General features: G+C 37.9%; 2 protein-coding genes across 2 annotated transcripts in view; both read right to left on the bottom strand.

Annotated features, from left to right (window-relative positions):
• Nucleotides 1–22,693, bottom strand: part of LOC310997539 (uncharacterized protein) — a 71,599-nt gene that overhangs the window by 5,381 nt on the left and 43,525 nt on the right. The window lies entirely within an intron of this gene.
• On the bottom strand, nucleotides 10,340–13,704 carry LOC310997220 (uncharacterized protein; the record flags this gene model as incomplete). Its single annotated transcript, XM_083986897.1, has 5 exons — nucleotides 13,689–13,704; nucleotides 13,417–13,474; nucleotides 12,608–12,937; nucleotides 11,541–11,678; nucleotides 10,340–10,395 (listed from the first exon to the last, which is right to left on the bottom strand). The coding sequence occupies exons 2-5, from the start codon at nucleotides 13,469–13,471 to the stop codon at nucleotides 10,340–10,342; spliced, it is 579 nt and encodes a 192-aa protein (XP_083843023.1). The 5' UTR covers nucleotides 13,472–13,474; nucleotides 13,689–13,704.

Below are 22,693 nucleotides of genomic sequence, written 5' to 3'. Positions count from 1 at the left end.
GGACATTTCCACAGACTTTATTTCAAACCAAAATAAATATTTTGTTTTGTTTGTTTGGTAGAAACCTAAAACAATATAATACAATTGTTATGCACCATTGCTTTTCTGTTTGATCTTAGTTCATACAGAAATAGACAGCAAGCAAAGAAATCTCAATCAATGTTTATTTAAAATGCATATAAAGATTTTGACGACAGTTATGACAGTCACACAGCAAGCAAAATGTCTTATTAAACGGATATTCTGGCGCAAGTTTAACTTATGGTCTAACGCACTCTGAGACCTAGTAGAACCCCCCCTGCAGAGATGAAGTTTGTCAACCACAAACTTCTCTAGTTGTAGCGACTTCAGCACAGACCGCACTATAGCAACATACTGCTGTCTTTGTAGCCGAGAGCCAACCGTGATCAAAAAAGCCACTCGTAGCCACAAATGATGCTCAGAACAGCACCGTACTTTGGCACAGTACAAATGGGGTCCCAGCACATAATACGAGGCATCAAACACCTGCTAGCTTTGCCTGGTCTCTATTGAAAAGAGACAAAAACAGAACTCACTCACTCTCCTTGTGGCTACAAAGACGGCTGTATTTTGCTATTGTGGTCTGTGCTGAAGTCGCTTCAATTAGAGACGTTTGCAGTCGGCAAACTTCATCTCTGGGGGGGGGCAGGGGGTCACTCTCACGGTGCGTTAGACCATGGGTTAAATCATGTATGTATGTATTTATTTATTAATTTAGAGGACAGTGCACATTCATGTGCCAGTGTTAGCCAAAGGCTTTTTAACCAACTATAGTCCTCCGGCAAATTTATGCCGGAATATCTCTTTAAAGAATCATATCAAGTTTACTTAAATGCATTTAAAGTTTTCATGACAATACTTATTTTTAAGAATCCAAGTATTTGCACACTTTTTTTTGATTTGGTTGTGAGTTGTCAGTTCTCAAAATTCTTTTCCACATTGACACATTAATCCATGATGACAGATTGAAAACAGGTCTTAGCAAAAACTTAAATCTTATTTACAGAAGTGTTGAGTAAGAAGCCCTGCTGGCAGTGACTACAGATTTTTCTGTCAGGCAGGATGGGGAGTCACTATCAGGGCATTTGGAAGTCACACACTTTTCCCACAGGCAATACAGTGTTATCATGTGTGCTTCGGGTAATTGTTATTCTGAAAGCTAAATTGTCATGTGAAAGGTTTTCATCAATAATCTCCCAGTATTTTTTTAAAATGTTTTTGCAGAGATTTTCAATAAATTATCAAAAATCACATCACATTTCACCTTGTAACATAATTAACACAACTGCTGATAATGACATGTTAAATTGTATAAAAGACAAATGGGGGGTCTGAATCCGTTATGCAGCTACTGTGTATATATACATTGTTTATAAAAGGTTGAGAAATTAAAAATTGCACAGCAAATCACTTACAGCTAAATTACTGCACTTCAGTTTTAGAAGTGAATTCAGTAAAGGTTTAAATATTATTTACAAATCAAAAAAGCAGAAGCAATTGGAAAAACACAGTTTCTACAGCAAAACTAACCTTATTACATCCTTAATTCCATTGTGAATTCTGAGCAATATACTGCTGCAAATCTGGATAGTTTTACTTATTTTATTGTCTGTATTCACACAGGATCAATGGTTCTTGCAAAGTCTTGGGATCTCCAGAGAAAATAATTCTGTTTTCTGATCCAAGTTCAGTTTGGTTTGCCTCATTCTCTGCATCATTAGAACAGCTCAGTCAACATTTTCATCTGTACAATTACACAAAAGAAGCAAAAAGACAAAGAATCTCATGTATCAGACATTGAGAACTCTTCAATATAATACATCTGAGAAACTTCAAATTAGTTGATATATTTACTTGCTTTATAGAAAATTATTATATCATTTTGATAACTTGTGTAACCAGTCAAGGGCAAGTTTAACTGTTGGAGTTAAATTAATGTAGTTCAGGACATCACTCAAGAAATCTACATGTACTCGAAGATTAAAACATGTTACAGATGGTCAAATAAATGATATGTAGGCTACTTATGTCATAGTTCGGTAAATGGGATAAAATTGGAAAAAAATGTCAGTGTGGACACAGGCATAATATAAAAACATGGGAGAATGTTTTTCTCTCACCTTAAGTCTTACGTCTTGTTTTCTTCTGTACATGGTAGACAGCAAGACACAGACCCAAAAGAAGCAGAGTGAGAACAATCGCTCTCACAGCCACGATGAAGTGACAAATGGATTCTGGAGAACACAAAGACCAGTCTAGTTATTGAGATGATACAAAGATGTTTCTGAAATATTTCATGTTTTCTTTTATATTACACAAGAATGTGTCGGACTGAAATCCAGCTTTGAGGCATTAGCTTCAATAATGGTATAAAATACATTACCACTACAGCTCATGAGGTGGACGAATGTTTCCTTTCTGCTGACGTTGTTATGGGCATTACATGTCAAGATTCCATGGTTTTGGCCGTGTAAGTCCAAAGTCAAAGTGACCTGTACTCCATCTCCCTCAGAGGAGCAGTTGGCTCTCATCTCTTCTGGTGACAAACATATCTGAGACACAACTGGCTGAGAAACTGGAGCTGGAAGACAAATGATATAGTCACAAACACCCAGTACCAACAACACTGTCAACGCATCTATAGATATCTACATGAATTTGGGAAAAAGGTTTTTATGGTTGATTTAACCACAGAAACTTTTCATCAGAGATGAAAATCAAAGGTGTACAAAACAGAGATAGAAAGTTTCTTTTTATATTTTATAATAGGGTTGCACGGTATACCGGTACTAGATTGGTACCGGGGTACTAACGCATTTAAAACGGTACCATACTGCGCTTAGATGGGACCGGTACTTTCATTCTGCGCCGCCAGCAGCGGTGACGTCGCCGCGTGAAGTCGCCGCATTGTAATTTGAGCCGCGAGAGAGCGAGTCACAAACGAAGCAAGGTGCTTTTTATCATTAGGCCTACCGTTACAGCGCCACCTGTCCATGTGCCTGTGTTTGTGTCTGTGTGTGTGCGCCGCGCGCGAGAGAGAGACAGCCGCCACAGTCTCGTTAATAAGTTTTGTTTTTACCGCGGATCACCACGGGCATGCTCTCTCTCTCTCTCTCTCTCTCTCTCTCTCTCTCTCTCTCTCTCTGTCTCTCTCTCTCTCTCTGTGAGTGAGTGAGCACGGCGAAGCAGCGCTACGCAGAGATGAATTAACGGAACGATATTGCGTTGATGGGGGTGGGGGGAACAGAATCAATTTGGTCTACATATGGGAAACAATAGGTGTATGTTTGAGTAACATGAACATTTGTGTTTCATTCTATAAACTACTGATAACAATTTCTCCCAAAAATTACAACTGGTCAAAATAACAAAAAAAGATGCAGTGTTTTCAGACCTCAAATAATGCAAACAAGTTGATATTCATGTTTAAACAGACATTTTTTAATTTAGGAAGAGTTCAGATTAATATAGATGGAACGTATCCTGCAGCAGCAGATACTGTTTACTGATTTCCTGTTTTATGGTCCAAATTTTTTCTATTAAAATAAAGCCAATAATGACATTTTTTGTGTTCTCTTTTTATGTGGAAAAGTACCGAAAAGTATCGAAAAGTATCGAAAAACATGTTGGTACCGATACCGGTACCAAAATGTTGGTATCGTGACAACACTATTTTATAACCAGATATGTTACACAAAATATAAAAAACAATGTAACAATTTGGTATAGAATTCACAATTGTGATGTGCTGTATTAAAGCAGAAGTGAGTGATATATTTGTGTTAATATAAGTCTTAAATAGTTATATCTTCCGACAGCAATCACTTACATAGAGTGTTTGGACTGAAACACGGGTCTCTCAGTCCCTCTGCTCTGAGCCGAGGAGAAAACATTTATCGTATCCTACAGTTTTTATCCAATGAGGAGAGAGAACGGCATGCAGGGCTGTGTGTGCAGCCAAGGAACGCCGTGAATGTGGTGACGTAGCGACGAGGACTGTTATGGTGCGTTCAAGGAAACTCGTATTTTTCCGACCGTGAAGTGGTACCAGTTCGATCTGGTACGAGTTCACCGGTCGGAAGTTACGAGTGGCCGTTATAGTGACTTTCACCGGTAAAACAGGTCGGAAAAACACGAGTGGGTTGCCTGGAACGCTACAAAGTCGTAAGTTGTGACTTGAAGCTGTAATTTACGATTTCAAAAGCCTGCCTGGAACGCAGCATTAGCGAAAACGACCGGACCACTCACTTCTGCTTTAATGAGAGGTAGCTACAATATTTAAAAGATAACAAGTTGGACATTTGATATTCAGTTATTGCTCTCTCAACACACAGGTTTCTCAGCAGATAATTTGCATACATTGCAGATTATTACATCTGTATTGGTGCAGAGCGTAAAGGGTTGATTCAAAGAAAATTATTTTAAATGTGTTACTTTTTCTTACCTTGTATTGTAAGTTGGATGTTGACCAGGAGCATTAATTTACCATCAGTACCATATGTTTCCAGAATGTAATCTCCAGAGTCTTTGTTTGTCACTGTCTCGAGCCTAAATGTTCCATTTCTGAAGATTTCTGAGTGATTTCTGTAGTTGCTGTGAATGAACACTGTTGTAGTATCGACTCCCCTGATCTCCATAATGATATCAGAATTCTTTTTCAGTCTTGTCTTTTTATTTTCACCAATGGGTAGGAGAAAAATCAATGGCTCCCCGACGGCTCCAAGACACTGCTGAGCTCCACTGGTTTCAGATATTTTGCACTCCATAGCCCCTGATAGACACAAAAACAAATACTCATCTAAACATTATTCTAGTCAGTGGTTTCTAACATTTAATTTCGAACACAAATCTTAATACTTGGATGTTGGTTAAATCTCTCTCAACTACAGTATATGCATGATTATTTTCCTGTGCTTTTGACTGGTAACTATTTTTTAATTTATTTGCCAACCTAATATTATTAATGACCCATTACCCTGCAACAGTTTGCATTAAACACAATTTGATAATAGCGAAAAAAAAGTAGTGACATCATTTAGCTATTTTTAATAATTTGAAATGTATCATTGAATCCAACACCATGAACTAACCAGAGAATTGCAGTAGTTTACCTTTTGCCAGAGCTGCTGTTGTCAGAGTTGTGATGATTATGTTAATGCAATTCATTTTCTATGGTAAAAAAAAATCAAATTATGATTAAAACATACAGTAGCAAATGTCTTCCACTGTATAAACAAGAATCAACAAGTTGTTTATTTGCCTGTCTGGGTTTATTAATCGTCGCTGCATAATTCAGCGATTAAAATATACATGTTCAAATATATTTTTACATGTTAATATTATATTGACGTTCACTATCACTCACCTCTTGAAGAGTAGGATGTCTTTGGTCTTTGTTGCTCATTGACTATCGTGTGAATTTTCTACTGACAGTTGGGCAGCTTATAGGTTATTTCTGATCTGTTGATCTCACTGTGAGAGAATGAGGAAGCTGTTGTCTGCACTCAACCACGTAATAGTGAGGCGCTAAACTGATTGTACTTATTTATTCTATTTTTTACCGGCTTGTATTGTACTTATTTTAATGACAAACGTTCAGGGTAAAACTGCTCTTAACCAGAATATGGCTTATCAATCTCAAACACTTGAACTTTGACAGTGTTTGGTGTAGACGTTAGGTATTCTCTGCTGCGTTTTTCTATTTCTGGATTCTGTATTGTGTTAGTTGGTGGTACTTTCTTTTTTGAATGCAGCTAAATTAGCTCATTATAAGAACAGGTAATCTCAGTTGATTGTTTTGTTGTGAATGGAAATTTTATTTATTTATTTATTTTTACAGGGACAGTGCACATTCATCGACACATGTGCCAGTGGCTTTATATGCACGGATTCATGATGGACACACATTTTATTTTGTATTTTGCAAAATGAAATATCTAAGGTCATGTTCACAAAATGCCGACTTGCCCGTTTGAAAAATAAAGTTTTACATGAATAGGTGATAACACGTGTGTCATGTGACACAAGTTGTCAGTATCTGCAGAAAAGGACAACCTGAAATTTCACCCAGTTATCTTTTGCTGTTACAGAAGGGTTTATAGTTTTTCTTCTCTGTGATTGGATGTGGCTGGTTGTATTATAACCCTCTTCAGATGTTTCACAGTTTAACAGAACAGTGACATTCACAAATCACAGTTTATCTGGGTTACGTTATTAGCACATTATTATTAACACATAACACATTTCCATTGCAGTTTCCTTTTGAAACCCTTTATAGTATAAATAATATACATGGTATAAAGTTTATACCATGTATTGTCCCTTTATGGGACTTTTATAAAATACTTCCATGATAACTTCTAGTGGTAGTTTTGACGTTTTATACTTATAATGTCGGTATCAACCTTGTGATTAACAGTTACAGTTCTCTTCCCCTTTCAAAAATAAGGGAGAACTATCAAAGGAGACATCTTGTCGTCCTGTATCAACCCTCATGGTGACTATTTTCAAACAGTGTGCTGTACAGTTCACCATAGTGTGCATTAGCTTTTAAGAGACCTAAAGGAAGTAACACCTTAAACTTGATATCATGTTCTGCTAAAAACCACAGTTGTTTTTCTGTACTCTGACAGACGAGTAGAGAGGAGGAGCGAGAGATGTGGTTATGTTGTGGTCGATGCATGTATCTGGTAGGAGAGTTGAGACAGTATGAAACTTTTTTTGTTCCAGCCATGACTTGATGCTTAATAACCAGTGGCCGTATGTCAGTATGTCTAAAAACTCTCACATATGAAACTGTTAACATCTTCAAAACCCGCAGTGACCGTGTTGACTCAGGTAATGGTAAGAATATGATTTTGGAAATTAATAAATTCATTTGATAACTATGACAATAAAAACAGGTAAATCTTGACTTTTGGACATTTCCATGTGGGCTGTTACTGTTGCTCTGGACCGTAGTCATTGTGAAACTCACTTTACCTGTTGAATAAAATATAAAGAAAGAACCAAATTGATCAAAGTATTAACTGTTAAAATCTTAAATATTGCACTTAGACCCTCGCTGTGACCCTGCTGACCCAGGAAACTGGAAAATTATGAGAGGAAATTAATAATTTATTCATTTAATAGCTATGACAGTAGAAACTGGTAAACCTAGACTTTCAAACTTCGAAGATTGGGGCTGATCAAGTGATCTCATTGCTTGATCACCATTGAGTTACATGTGAGGACCTTTGGCTCCATCGTGTGTTCAGAAATATTCTCTGCACTGATCTTGAGAAGTTAAGAACCGTTTACATGCTCCAGATCTTACAAACCAAAATACAAAATACAGAAGACTTTTTTCCAGAATGTTAAAAACCTTAAACAATATTGTTACATACCATTGCTTTTCTCTGTTTGTGATACGTATGTGATAAATAGACACCAAGCAAAAAACCTTGGGTAAAATGGGTATAAATATCTAATCTGTCAGTTGTTCCCTAATTCATGTAAAAGTGACTTCCTTGACAAATTACTTCCTTATTTTACAAATAATTAAGCTCTAATGCGTTTTGGTAACACTAGTTGCGTTAGAGTAGAATAGCCTTTATTGTAACATGTACAATGAAATTAAATTGCCAAACCAGACAGTTATTACAGACAACATGCATATCTGCTGTTAAGGGGACCATGAGTTGGAAGTCAGGGAGGAAATGATTATCAACTACAGTTGGTGTTTTAAAATTTACTATCTGTGATAAGATTAAAGCAGAAGTAAGTGATATATTTGTGTTAATATAAGTCTTAAATAGTTATATCTTCCGACAGCAATCACTTACATAGAGTGTTTGGACTGAAACACGGGTCTGTCAGTCACTCTGCTCTGCTCTGAGCCGAGGAGAAAACATTTCTCGTATCCTACAGTTTTTATCCAATGAGGAGAGAGAACGGCATGCAGGGCTGTGTGTGCAGCCAAGGGACGCCGTGAATGTGGTGACGTAGGGACGAGGACTGTTATGGTGCGTTCAAGGCAGCCCGTAACTCGTGTTTTTCCGACCTGTGAAGTTGTACCAGTTCGATCTGGTACGAGTTCACAGGTCAGAAGTTACGAGTGGCCGTTATAGTGACTTTCACAGGTAAAACAGGTCGGAAAAACACGAGTGGGTTGCCTGGAACGCTACAAAGTCGTAAGTTGTGACTTGAAGCTGTAATTTACGGTTTCAAAAGCCTGCCTGGAACGCAGCATTACCCAAAACGACCGGATCGCTTACTTCTGCTTTAACAAGAAGTTAAAAAACATTGAGTGACACATTAGCATCAAATAAGTAAATGGAAGTGTAAATAGAAAGGTTTGCTTATTATAGCAATTTTCTTGTCTGTTTATCTTCAGTAGTTGCCTGTGATGGTATTTGTCTCCATCATGTGGTTATTGATGGTTACTGCATCACCTACAACTTGCACTTCAAGCGCTGGTCATTTTTGCACAAGTACCAGATACTTACGATCCTCTCTTCAGCCATGACTTTTGTTCCAACTCATTGTCTTATTAATGCCTTGAACTTGGTTTGGATGAGATCATGTCAATATGAACTGAGAGCAGGTTGAGGCCCACCAAATTACTCATATGATAGTCGAATAGTTCCCAGTTATTATTAAATAGTGTTTTTGTTGAAATGTCCACATACACTTAAACGAATGACCAGTACTAGTGTTTGGTACACAATAAGGCTGTTTCCTATTCTTTGATAATGTTTCTGAATTGTCATTTAGCTGATCGACGGGAGGATCTAGCAGTTTTGAACTCTTTTAATACCAAGTGCAGCCAAACACCAGGCTAAAGAATACAGTAGGCTACAGACATTTAATCTTAATCTTCCCAGTGCTGTTCGTGGGAGAGAAACAGCAGTGTGCTCTACTGCAGGTGAGCCGGCTGGAGAGCACAGTGCCGTTGCAGCTGTGGAGCGTTGTTTCATGTCTTTGTCAGACACAGTCTTAGTGGAAATTGTAGTGTGCACTTTCATCTTTGTGCTACTTGACCGTAGCAGCCAAGTGATGTAGATTAAAAACAACAAAACAAAACAGACAGAACTGTGTTTCAGATTACAAGTGTATACGTGACTCTGAAGGTTAGGGCCACTCTGATCAGCCCTGCCAAAGACTACAAGCTGTTTAACTCTTCAAATGTAATGTGTTGTAGTAGCTAGTAGAACAATATTAAAGGGATATTTTGGTATAAGTTTCATCTCTGGAGGAAGTGTTCTACTGGGTCTCACAGTGCGTTAGACCAAGTTTGCCGACCGCAAATGTCTCGAGTTGTAGCGACTTCAGCAGAGACTGCACATAGCAACACACTGCTGTCTTTGTAGCCACGAGCCAACCGCAATCAGAAGCCACTCAGACACATATGATGCTCAGAACAGCACCAGACTGCACCAACACTACAAACAGGGTCCCAGCACATGATACGAGGCATCAAACACTTGGTAGCTTTTCCTGGTTTCTATTGAAAAGAGACAAAAACAGAACTCACCAACTCTCTTATCTAGCTGTCTGTGTTAAAGTCGCTACAACTACTTGGTCTAACGCACTATGAGACCATGGGTTAAACTGACGCCGGAATATCCCTTCACGGCTAGGGTGTGTGTGTGTGTGTGTATGTTATAAGTTTTTACATTTCTCAACAGTGCAAATGAGCACTATGACTGGAGTGGGGTAGTTTTATATAGGAGGAAACTAAATTTAAATTATGTTGGACACATGAATATTTTATTTTTATTTTTTTTATTTGTAAATCTGTTTAAAATGATTTGAAACCTGACAGTGGATCAATGAAAAATAAAGTCACAAAAATGATTTTTAAACAAACTCCCAAATTCAACATAAAAATCTAGGGCATATGAAAAATACTGTGGAATTTATATTTGCATTTACATTTTTAGTTTAATATACAATTAGAAGCCACCTGTACAGTGCAAGTAGACACATTAATATTGTGTGTCATAGGCTAAAAAATAAAGAACGTTTTACAGGCTTGATGAAAAATGATGGATTTCTCCTTCAGTAATTCTGCACTTTATCTGGTTTAGATTAGTTTTTCAAACAAAGAGATGCTGTCCGAGGAAGGTAGAAAGGAAGGCTAAAGTTAATTCAGGTACCCACAGCATCAGGTTTCTGCAGTTGCACTCCATTCATCAGAGTCGCAAATGAATACTAATTTGGCATTTAGTAGATGCGCTAACGAACTGTGCTTAGATAAGATCAGGATTTAGGCTCAGGCAGAGTCATGAGTAATGTTTTTGGAGCAAATTAACTTGCATTTTGATGCCTGTTGGGTCTAGTTTCTCTTGTTCGCTCTAACAGCAGAGTAGACGATTTCATCCTCTGCGTGATCTGAAAGAAACAAAAATAAAAAATCTGGTGAAATCTTTGCATCTGTGTTCAACTGTCCAACCAGAAAACAGTGAAAATCATGTAAAAATAATCATAACTGACTCAACATTTAAGGTACACTATCTTATAATTTTTTCTTATGCTTTGTGTTGATCTGTTATTTCTGTTTTACTTTGTAAAGAAATGCGTGGGACCTATTGAGCCCCAAGCCGACTAAGAAAAAGCTCCTTTCAGCTACAATTTTGATGGCACTCTGAGCTTAACACATGGAAATAGACAAAACACAAGGAAATACACAAACTGTAAATACTCACAACACAACCAACAGACCAATTTGTTGACAGATAAATGATGTTTATTGATTTTACTTGTGTTTAATTTGTAGTGCATTGTGCTCTCAGGGCACTATACACTGACTAATGCAGTACTCCTGCTGGTGAAAGATGTTCAGTAGGCTGTCTTTACGATACTCCAGCACAAGTGCAACCTTGTGAAATTTTAACTTCCCTTCAGAAATAGTTGAACTTGTGACCCTCTGTGAACCCTTTTAGTTCACATCTTCTGAACCTAATTTAGTGAATAATTTGCATAAATATCAGTATGCTCCTGAGTGAGACTCAGTGAGTTTAGAGTCAACCAAATGACGCTGCTCTGCCTTTGCCAACATCACTCACACTGATTTCTAACCCTAACCCTAGTCTGGGAAAATGACAAAATAATCGCTTTTCTTTGATTATATATGTTCTGAGATCGTTTGGATCCAAAATTGAAATCACGATTAAAATTTGATTAATTGTCCAGCCCTACATGGACAGGTAGAAAGTCTTTCTCTTACCTTCATTAACAGTCCTGGGTTCTGGGTCCGTTCTTTTCTTCTCATTGAAGTGTTGGATGACAAGAAACAAAAGCAAAAGGAGAAGCAGGCCGCCGACAGTTGCCATCACACTCAGAGCCACGAGACCAAGTTGTGAAGTAGAACCTTGAAATGTAAATATTATAACACCTATATTAGATTGGTACTGAAACTGTTTTGAAGGGGAAACAAGCATAAATCAATCTGTCGATGAAATGAGTAAATACATTACCACTACAGCTTTTGAGTTGGATAAATGTTTCCTGTCTGCTGACGTTGTTATGGGCATTACATGTCAAGTTTCCTGGGTGTTGGCCGTCTAAGTCCAAAGTCAAAGTGACCTGTACTTCATCTCCCTCAGAGGAGCAGCTGACCTTCATCTGTTCTGGTGACAAACACACCTGAGACACAACTGGTTCAGACACTGGAGCTGGAAGACAAATGAAATAGTCACATACACACAGTATCAACACTATCAACGCATCTGTTTACTTGAATTTGAGAAAAAGTTTTTATGGTTGATAGGTACTGTATGACAATGCTTTGTTTATATTTGATAATCGGATATGTTACACAAAATATAAAAAATAATTTTAAAAAATGGTATAAAATTCACAATTGCGACTTGCTGTATTTAATTATAACAATGAGAGGTAGCTACAATATTTAAAGCAGATATCAGCTTCACGGCCGTTTCGGCTAATGCTGCGTTCAAGGCAGGCTTTTGAAACCGTAAGTTACAGCTTCAAGTCACAACTACGTCTTGGTAGCGTTCCAGGTAACCCGTAGCTCGTGTTTTTACCATCCTGTTGTCTGTGAAAGTTCCCTATAACGGCCACTCGTAACTTCCGACCCGTGAACTCGTACCAGATCGAACTGGTATGACTTCACAGGAAGGAAAAACACAAAGTACGAGTTTCTTTGAACGCACCATGAGTTAGCAGCCCCCGCCCTTGTCAGGCATCAATTGGTCCTCGTGCTACGTCACCACATTCACGCGCATCCCTTGGCTGCACACACAGCCCTTCATGCCGTTCTCTCTCCTCATTGGATAACACTTGTATCCCACAAGGAAAATTTTCTCCTCAGGTTACAGCAGAGCAGAGTGACGGAGAGACTCGTGTTTAGGCTGAAATACTTCATGTAAGTGATTGCTGACGGAAAATAGGACTATTTAGGACTTATATTAACAAAAACATTCCACTGATATCTGCTTTAAAGTTGCACATTTTATGTTGATATTCAGTTGTTGCTCAGGTTGCTCTGCAGATAACTTGAGGATGCATACATTGCAGATTCTTACATCTGAATTGGTACAGATTCAAAGAAAATAATTTTAAATGTGTTACTTTTTCTTACCTTGTATTTCAAGATGGATGTTGACCCGGTGCAATGATTTACCATCAGTAAGTCCATGTGTTTCCAAAATGTAATCTCCAGAGTCTGCGTTTGTCACTGTCTCAAACTTAAATGTTCCATTGCTGAAAAGTGCCGTGTGATTTCTGTAGTTGCTGTGAATGGACACTGTTGTAGTATCGACTCCCCTGATATCCACAATGACATCACAATTCTTTTTCAGTGTGGTCTTTTTATCTTTACCAATGGGTAGGAGAAAAATCAATGGCTCCCCGACAGCTCCAAGACACTGCTGAGCTCCACTGGTTTCAGATATTTTGCACTCCATAGCCCCTGATAGACACAAAAGCAAAATACTTATCTAAACATTATTATAGTAACTGGCTTATAACATTCACTAATCTTAATACTTGAATGTTGGATGTCTCTTTTAACTACAGTATACGTATGATTATTTATTTATTTTTATATATATATATATATATATATATATATATATATATATATATATATATATATATATATACTAATGAGTAAAACATTTTTAACTGTTTATAAACTACATACTAATGAGTATTCATGTGTTATAAATGATGAATTCAGTATTTAATGCTTAACTAATGCTTAATAGTGTGTACTTATTATAAGGTGTTACCCAATTTGCATTAAACACAATTTGCTGATTGGCAAAATACGTATTGATGTGATTATAATAGCTGTTTTTGATAATGTGAAACAGTATTATTAAGTCCATAGTAGTTTGAGTCTATACACTAACACTTAACTATCAAAATGTAATTGCTGAAGTTTACCTTTTGCCAGAGCTGCTGTTGTCAGAGTTGTGATGATTAACTGGATGAAATTCATTTTCTGTGTAAGAAAATCAAATTATATTCATAACATGGTAAATGTCTTCCACTGTCTAATCAACAAGTTGTTTTCACGCCTTTTTCTAAAGAAGCATTTGTTCTGGATTATCCAATTGCTGCATAATTTAAGAATTATTAATATAGATATAGATCATTTTACTCATTAGAATATATTTTTACTCATCACTTTAATGTAACTACAAACTATCACTCACCTCTTGAACAGTAGGATGTCTTGGTCCTTGTGGCTCATTGACTACAGTATCTTGTGAATTTTGACAGCAGGGCAGGTTATTTCTGGTCTTTCGATCTTGCTGTGCAAACAGAATGAGGAAGCTGTTTTCTGCACTCAACCAAGTACTACTGAGGTGCTAAACTTATTTTACTTTTATCATTTGATTAGTTTGTATTGTACTCATTTTAATGACAAACTTTCAGATTAAAACTGACATTTATCTTAATATGGTTTATCAATCTCAAACACTTGAATTTTGGCAGTAACTGATGCAGACGTTAGGTATTCTCTGCTTAATATTTCTGAATTCTGCATTGTGTGAGCTGTAGGTACTTTCATAACTTGTACAATATTTACCTGTCTGACTCTTTGAACACAGCTGAATTAGTTCATGACCTCTGTACAAGAACAGGTCATCTCAGTTGGTTGTTTTAGTATTTTGCTAAGACGCACAACACACAGACTTGTTGATGTTAAGACAAAGAAACATGCTGACTAGTTCCAACTTGTTCTAGGTTTGAAAAATAAGGAAAGAAGATGAAATTGTAGTCTGTCATTGTCAAGAGAGTTTTATGTGAATAGGCGGTATCAGAGCCACATGACACAAGTTTTCCGTATCTGCAGACAAGGAAAATGTACCAAATCATCCAATGACATGAAAATGTCATCCATCTTTTGCTGTCACAGCAGGGTTTATAGTTTTTCTTCTCTGTGACTGTATTATAAACCCCTTCAGATGTTGTCTTCTTTAAAATTACAATATACCACTCAATGTAAGTTTTATTTTTATTGCGCTTTTCACAGATAAAATCACAAAGTGCTTTACAATAAAGTGCAAAGTGGCAAAATAAAGCAATTCAAACTCTACAGTTTACATAAGAGAACAGTGACATTGGGTCACAGTTGATCTGGATAAGTTACTGGCACATATTAACACAAAACATCTCCATTACAGTTTCCTTTTCGAAGCCTCTATACTATACTTGTCTCTTTATGGACCCTTTTTATTAAACACTTCCATGAGAACATCTAGTGCTAGTTCTCTTCCCCTTCCAAAAATATCGGCCTGAGAATTAACGCCATTCTCAGTCAGATATATCTCGTTGTGCTACATGAACCCTCATGGTGGCTATACATGGTTAACCATAGTGTATATTAGCATTTGAGAAGAAACCTAAAGGAAGTAGCACCTTAAACTTGATCATTTTCTGTTTAAAACCACAGTTGTATTTCTGTACTCTGATAGATGAGTAGAGAGGAGGAGCGAGAGATATGGTTGTGCTGTGGTCGATTCAAGTATCTGGTAGGAGAGTCAACACAGTGGAGATGAAAGAGGCTTTTTTTTGTTTCCGCCATGACTTGATGCTCAGTAACCACTGGCCATTTGTCACTATATCTGAAAACTCTCACAGATTAAAATCATTTCACCTGTGGTGTAAGGAGTAAAAAACAATGTTGATCAAAATTGCACTTAGAAACTCGCAGTGACCCTATTGACTAAGGTAATGGGAAAAATATGAGTTTGGAAATTAATACAAAAGCTATGACAATAAAAACAAGTAAATCTTGACTTTTAAGCATTGAAAATCCTGCACACTGTCCATTTCCATTTGGGCTGTTACTAGTCTGGACTCCTCTATGAGTGGAGTTGACATAATTGCATGACCACTGTTTAGTGACATGTTTGGCTCCATCTTGTGTTCATAAATAATCTCTTCACTGATCTGATTTTAAGTTCTTTCAAACCACAATAAAGAATAACCTACCTTTTCCAGATTGGTAGAAACCAAAAACAATATAATAAAATTGTTATGCACCATTTATTTCCCCTGCCCTGTTTGATGTTAATGGTTTATGACATTTGGCAATCAGACAGCAAGCAAAATGACTTTTTAATGAATCATATCAAAGTTTATTTGAATCACATTTAAAATTTACATGACAATTTTGAAGTTTCATTTTTTCGCACACTTTTTTGATTTGATTTTAAGTTGACATAACTCAAAGTTCTCTCTAAACCACACCCATTAATCCATAATGACAGAGTGAAGTCTTTGCAAAAAAACTTCAACATTTTGGCAAATTGGCCCATTACCATAATCCCTATAGTTTTAGGAGACGGTTCGTTGCCTGTTGCTATTATTTTAGAACGACGGAGCAATTCAAATACACAATCCAACAACTCCAAAACGCTCTGGTGGACAAGTTGTGACCTACACATTCACCACGCTATGAGATAATTACGGAGCGTTGTGAGTTGTTTTAGAGTAAAATGCAGAGACTGCTTGCCGAAAAACTGCCCCCGACGGAAACGCGCATCACCGGTTTTGTATGAATTTACCTCGAAAACAACTCTGTCTCGTAACGTTCTGTTATCTCACAAGTGAATGTGCAGGTCACAACTTGTCCACCAGAGCGTTTTGGAGTTGTTGGATTGTGTATTTGATGAGTTTGATGAGGGAAACCAAGAAATCCCGTGAGCCTCCGTAGCGTAGCTCTGAGCAGCTCATGGCTCTGCTCCGCCGTTCTAAAAAACAGCTTACACTGACAATTAAAGGTAACAAATCTACTGTTATGACTATAGGGATTATGGCAACGGGCCAATTTGCAAAAATGTTGAACTATCCCTTTAAATTTGATTTACAGAAGTATTCAGAGCCTTAGTTCAGTAAGTAGCCCGCTGGCAGTGACTACAGCAGAACTGACACTCAGACAGGATGAGAAGTCACAATCAGGGCATTGAATGGACCTTTGGAAGCCACACACTTTTCCCACATAACAGGCAATACAGCGTTATCATAGCTGTGTGCTCCGGGTCATTGTTATTCTGATAGGTAAATTCTCATGTACGTTTCTGCATGTGAAAGTATTCCATCACTGATCTCCATGTATTTTGTTGTTTGTCCAGGGATTTTCAATAAATGATCAAAAATCACATCACATGTCTCCTTTCACCAGCAGTTTTGTTAGTTGAATTACATGTTAAATTGTACAAAAGGCAAGTGGGAGTCTGAATCCTTCATGAGGCTATGTATATATTTTCTATAAAAGGCTGAAAAATTTAAAATTGCACAGCAAATCACTTAAAGCAACAACTAAATGAATGCACTTAAATTCAACAATGGTTAAAAGAGTAACTTTTTACAAATCAAAATAAGCAGAAGTAAGAGGAAATTGGAAAAACAGACAGTTTCTACAACTGTAGGTGGATTTAAGCAACACTAACCTTATTACAAAACGCATTTGTTTACAACAAAGCCGGCGAAAAATCAATCTGTGGAGCGATGGATAACGTTATATAACATATACAATGTTACGTGTATATTTGCGTCGTCTTAACAAAAGATTATGGGTTACGGAGTGAGTTGGGACACCAGGGCGGTGGCCATGGTGCTACACTGATGTTGCAAAGTTGGTTTTCAGCCATGAGACGCCAGGTGGAAGGTAGAGAGCCTCCATTCTCAACCGTAACAAGTCAAAAGTCATGTAGTTAACTATCACAACTTCCACAATTACTCCAGAGCTTTTTAATTAAAGGAGTATTATCGCAAATCCAAATCCTTAATTCGGCCACTAGATGGAGCCAGGCGGAGCTTATCAGATATAAACAAGTGGGCAGCTGTCAGAGAGAGAGAGAGCAGCCTCGTTTAGTCCCCCGCCCCCCCTCCTTCTCCCTCCCCCCTCCTCCCTCCTCACCAGGCTGAATGAACGTGCAATCGCGGGAAAAAGAAAACTCGCTAGTGGAAGCAGCAGCTCTACGTCGCGCACAACCACAACAACGACAACAACAGCAACTGAAATGTCCTCCTCCTTAATAACGCTGAGAGGACAGCTAAAGAAAGACACGGGACGTGGAGACAAAGTGTTCTACCAGCGATTCAGTGACTGTGAGCAGCCTAACACACTGCTACATTACTTACTGTTGCATATTTGTCCGGTTCGGAGGTCGGATTTGCGAGTTCCGAGTGCATTTTAACGCAGCAAGCGCCGGGCCGGCTTGGATCATAACAAAGACAAATGCTGCATTTGCCCCACGGACACTATACTGTTGGCAATTTTTTTTGTAAATTTAATTATGGCTCCCCCCGACCCATCTTTTGCATATTTCATCTTATTTTATGCTATTACTGCTGTATTTGCGATAATGCTCCTTTAAGGTAAAAAATGTAGCATAGCCAGGGGAATAATCCTGTTTAGTTCCACTTTAAAAAGATGACAAATTTCAGTATGTCCATGACGCATGGACACACACACAGGTATCTTATTTTTAAACGTGCTGCAATTTTGGACAAAAAAACCCCCGACATTGTGTGCAAAGGCCTTTAAAATCAATGAAGAAAATATCAATGCCTTCTGATCCAAGTTCAGTCTGGTTTGCCTCGTTCTCTGCATCATTAGAACAGCTTGGTCAACACATTTTCATCTGTAGAATTATACAAGATAAGCAAAAAGATAAAGACACTCATGCATTGAGAACTCTTCAATATGGTAATACATCTGAGAAACTTCAGATTTGTTCATATACAGTATTCACTTTCTTTATAGAAAATTATTATATCATTTGACAACATGCAAATTGTGTTTTCCAGTCAAGGGCAAGTATAACTGGTGAAAATGAATGTATTACAGGACATTACGCATAAAAAGTATACATGTACTCGAAGATTAAAACATGACACAGATGGTCAAATACATGATATGTAGGCTACTGTATGTCATAGTTTCGGTAAATGGGTAAAATGTCAGTGTGGACACGGGCATAATATGAAAACATGGGAGAATGTTTTTCTCTCACCTTAAGTCTTACGTCTTGTTTTCTTCTGTACATGGTACACAGCAAGACACAGACCCAAAAGAAGCAGAGTGAGAACAATCGCTCTCACGGCCACGATGAAGTGACAAATGGATTCTGGAGAACACAAAGACCAGTTATGAATGTGTCAGACTGTATCTAAAATCTAACTTTGAAAAATTAGCTTCAATAATGGTATAAAATACATTACCATTACAGCTTTGGAGGTGGATGAATGTTTCCTCTCTGCTGACGTTGTTCTGGACATTACATGTCAAGATTCCTGTCAGTTGGCCGTATAAGCTGATGGTAACACTGGGTATGTGGTGTTCATCTGTGCTCCCGGCTCTGGTCTTTATCAAAAAGTTACCGTCCAAAGTCAGAGTGAACTCTACTCCATCTCCCTCAGAGGAGCAGTTGACTTTCATTTGTTCTGGTGACAAACACACCTGAGACACAACTGGCTGAGAAACTGGAGCTGGAAAACACATAATGAGACACAACCACAACTTGTTGGACGACCTCTTCATCACAGAGCCCTTTTTAGGGTTTATATGACACACATGTTGTAAGTTAGTTTGTGCATTAATTAATTTAATTTAGTAATTTGATCAAATACATTACCACTACAGCTTGTGAGGTGGCTAAATGTTTCCTTTCTGCTGACGTTGTTCTGGACATTACATGTCAAGATTCCTGTCAGATGGCCGCGTAAGCTGATGGTAACACTGGATATGTGGTGTTCATCTGTGCTCCCAGCTCTGGTCTGTGTCAGTAACTGACCGTCCAAAGTCAGAGTGAACTCTACTCCATCTCCCTCAGAGGAGCAGGTGATGATCATCTGTTCTGGTGACAAACACACCTGAGACACAACTGGTTGAGACGCTGGAGCTGGAAGACAAATGCTATAGTCAAATACACACAGTATCAACACTGTTAACTTGGCAAACTTTCATCTATAGGTATCTGTATTTTATTTCAATTTAAGAAAACTGATGTTGTTGTTATTAACACTAAAAACATTAGGGGTGGTGAAAAGAATCAATTAATCACAATTATAGTGTTGACGACTATGAATCGATTATTAAATTTCCCAAAGATCTATTATTTTTTAGTTTTGTAATACAAACCATACACCGCGGAACCGGGGGGGCCAGGGGGGCCATGGCCGGGTAACTTTTGTGCTCTGATTATTTTATGAATAGCCTAAAAGCTGTAGTAAAAAGTTGTATCTGTGTTTTTAAGAGCCAAGTCACCACCACCACCACCACCACACACCTTCACTGCTGCCGATAAAAAAACTGTCACCGAGTGCTGCATTTTGATTTGAATCCGTGAGTCTATCAAGCGCATTGTTTATCAATACGGCATGCGTGAGTGTCTGAGGCTGTCGACGCGTCAGAGAGAAATGAGGTGAGCGCAGCCCAGCGCACACCTCATTTCTCCTGTGAGGAAGAAAAAAAGAAGAAGCCTGTGGTCCAACCTGACCCAGTTATTTAATGTTTACGTTTATTTAGAAGTTTAATTGGTGCTGATTAAACTTGTAAATGAATGCGGATCCGAATCTTTCCTTATATTCTGACTGTTAGAAGTTAGTAAGTTAAACAGTGGCCAAACAACAGAACCATTTTATTATATTGGACTATACATATTTTCTATCTTTGCTGAGCATAAGGTTTGTTCTAAATTAAATAAAAGCCTGTCCCATATAGACGCGTGTCTCTATAGACGGGTCCGCTCGGCACACACACACACACACACACACACACACACACACACACACACACACACACACACACACCTTCCAAAAAAAAAAAAAACTATCGGTGCTTCGCTACTTTTATTTCCCCTTTTATTCCCCCCCCCCCCCCCCCCCCCCCCGATTAATTATGGCCCCCCCTCGTCCAGATGCGTTCCGCAGTCCATGATACAAACCAAGGAATACACAGCAGTGACTCCTCCGGTCACTGTCTGTCATACAGGATTTAATTGCAGCTCCATCTGGGCTAAAAGCGTGTGTGGATACCTTAGGTTTCATGTCAGGAGTTCTAAGTTCAACATTACAACATGATTTTTTTCCCCTTTCTCTTTGTTCTCTTGTAGAAAATATGTGTCAAAATGTTTTCACCTACACTGTTATTTTACCCGTGCAGGGAAGTTACATAGTGCAGTTTCAGCCGACGCGACCCGGCTCAGGCTGTAGCGGCAGCACCTTTCATCCTATTAACCATTTTTCTACCATTGCAATGAGTGTGGAAACATTATTTTAAGGCTGATAAACTCCGCAATATTGCTCTAATGGTGCAATAAGTTTGTGGTGAAATTTGGAGGACTGTTATTTTAAAATGGAAAATCATAAATCGGCAATAATTGGCCAGAATCATTAATCAAAAATTGGTTGGTAATCCAATGGATTAATAATTAATTAATAATCAGAATTGAGTCGGGAAATTGCACTGATTAGCCACTCCTAATAAACTTATTTGTCTATAAAAAAAAAAGTAATATTGATACAGTGCACTGAATACACATTTTTTAGTCTTACCTTGTATTTCTAGACTGATGTTTATTCTGTGCAGAAATAAACCATCAGTAAGCGTATGTGTTTCCAACACATAATATCCAGTGTCTTTCTTAGACACCTTTTCAAGCTTAAAGGATCCATTCGTGAAGAATGATGAGTGATCTTTGTATTTGCCGTAAATGGTTCCCGTATGATTGATTACTTTTAAAATGGTATTGCCATCCTTTCTCAGCGTTGCCTGTGTATTTGTACCAGTTAGTGGGTAAAATACGAGTGGCTCCCCAAGTACTCCAAAACATTGCTGAGCTCCAATGCCTTCAGATAAATTGCACTCCATGGCCCCTGATGGAAAAGAAAAACAAAATACCTGTTGCATCATTTAACACTGTAACTGGTTTGCAACATAAACATTGTAACACACATATACTACAGTATAAGGGTTTCAGCGGTTTTTTATTTATTTTTATGATTATTGACATACTTCATAACGCAATTGCTTTGGCAAATTATTTCAAACATGACATCCTCAATAGTGATTTGGATCTATGTACCAGTGCTATAACCCCACAATTTAAAAGGAATGTATTTTACCTTTTGCCAGAGCTGTTGTTGTCAGAGTTGTGATGATTAAGTAGATGAAATTCATTTTCTGTTGTAAGAAAATCGAATTAAGTTTAAAACATGGTAAATGTCTTCCACCATATATAGTTGTACAGCTACTCGCCTTTTTCCTATAGTATTTGTCTGGATTGACAAATTGCTGCATAATTCAAAATTATTAAAATATATTTTTACATGTTAATTTAATGTAGATGCTCACTAACTATCACTCACCTCTTGAAGAGTAAGATGTGGCTCGCTGACTATCTTGTCAATTTTTCCACTGACAGTAGGGCAGGTTATTTCTGGTCTTTTGATCTCAGATGAGGAAGCTGTTGTCTGCACTTAACCACGTACTACTGAGGCGCCAAACCAATTTTACTCATTTATTCTATTTTTTATTGGCTTGTATTGAATTTTCAGAAAACTGGCCTCAACCTGAATATATCTCAAACACTTGAACTTGAAATGTTTCTATTTTCTGAATTCTGCATTGTATGAGCTGGTGGTACTTGGAATGAATTACTTGATTATAAGAACAGGTCATCTCAGTTGATTGTTTTGTTGTGAATAGAAATAATAATAATTGTGTATTTTTGTGCTATATATGCATGAATTCATATTTTGTATTTTGATCAATGAGATACACAACCCGTAGACTTGTTGATATCTGCACAAAAGATGCCAGGTGGTGGAGCTGAGATGCAGAATGAAAGACAAAGAAACATGCCGACTTGTCAGTTGTGTTAGGTTTGAAAAATAAGTAAATAAGATGAAATTCAGGGTCTGAAATTTATTTTTCAAAAGTGGGTGGATTCCCCACCCTCAGGGCTTCATATGGGGGGAATTTTACTTTGATGGGGTGGACTACAGGTCGTATTATGTCCTATTTCCTAAAATCAAGTCACTCTCCTCCAACTTAAAACAATATTCTCTGAACTAGTGGGGCGGTGTGTGGCGCAGTGGTTAAAGCGGCCGTCCCACCGCAGGCGTCCCCGGTTCGAATCCCGCGTCGGGCAGACCTTTCCTGCATGTCATTCCCCCTCTCTCTGCCTCCCCCTTTCCTGTC

This window comes from Trachurus trachurus, assembly GCF_905171665.1.
Source record: "Trachurus trachurus genome assembly, chromosome: 14".
Taxonomy (NCBI): Eukaryota; Metazoa; Chordata; class Actinopteri; order Carangiformes; family Carangidae; genus Trachurus; species Trachurus trachurus.
This window is presented reverse-complemented; position numbering and strand designations above follow the sequence as displayed.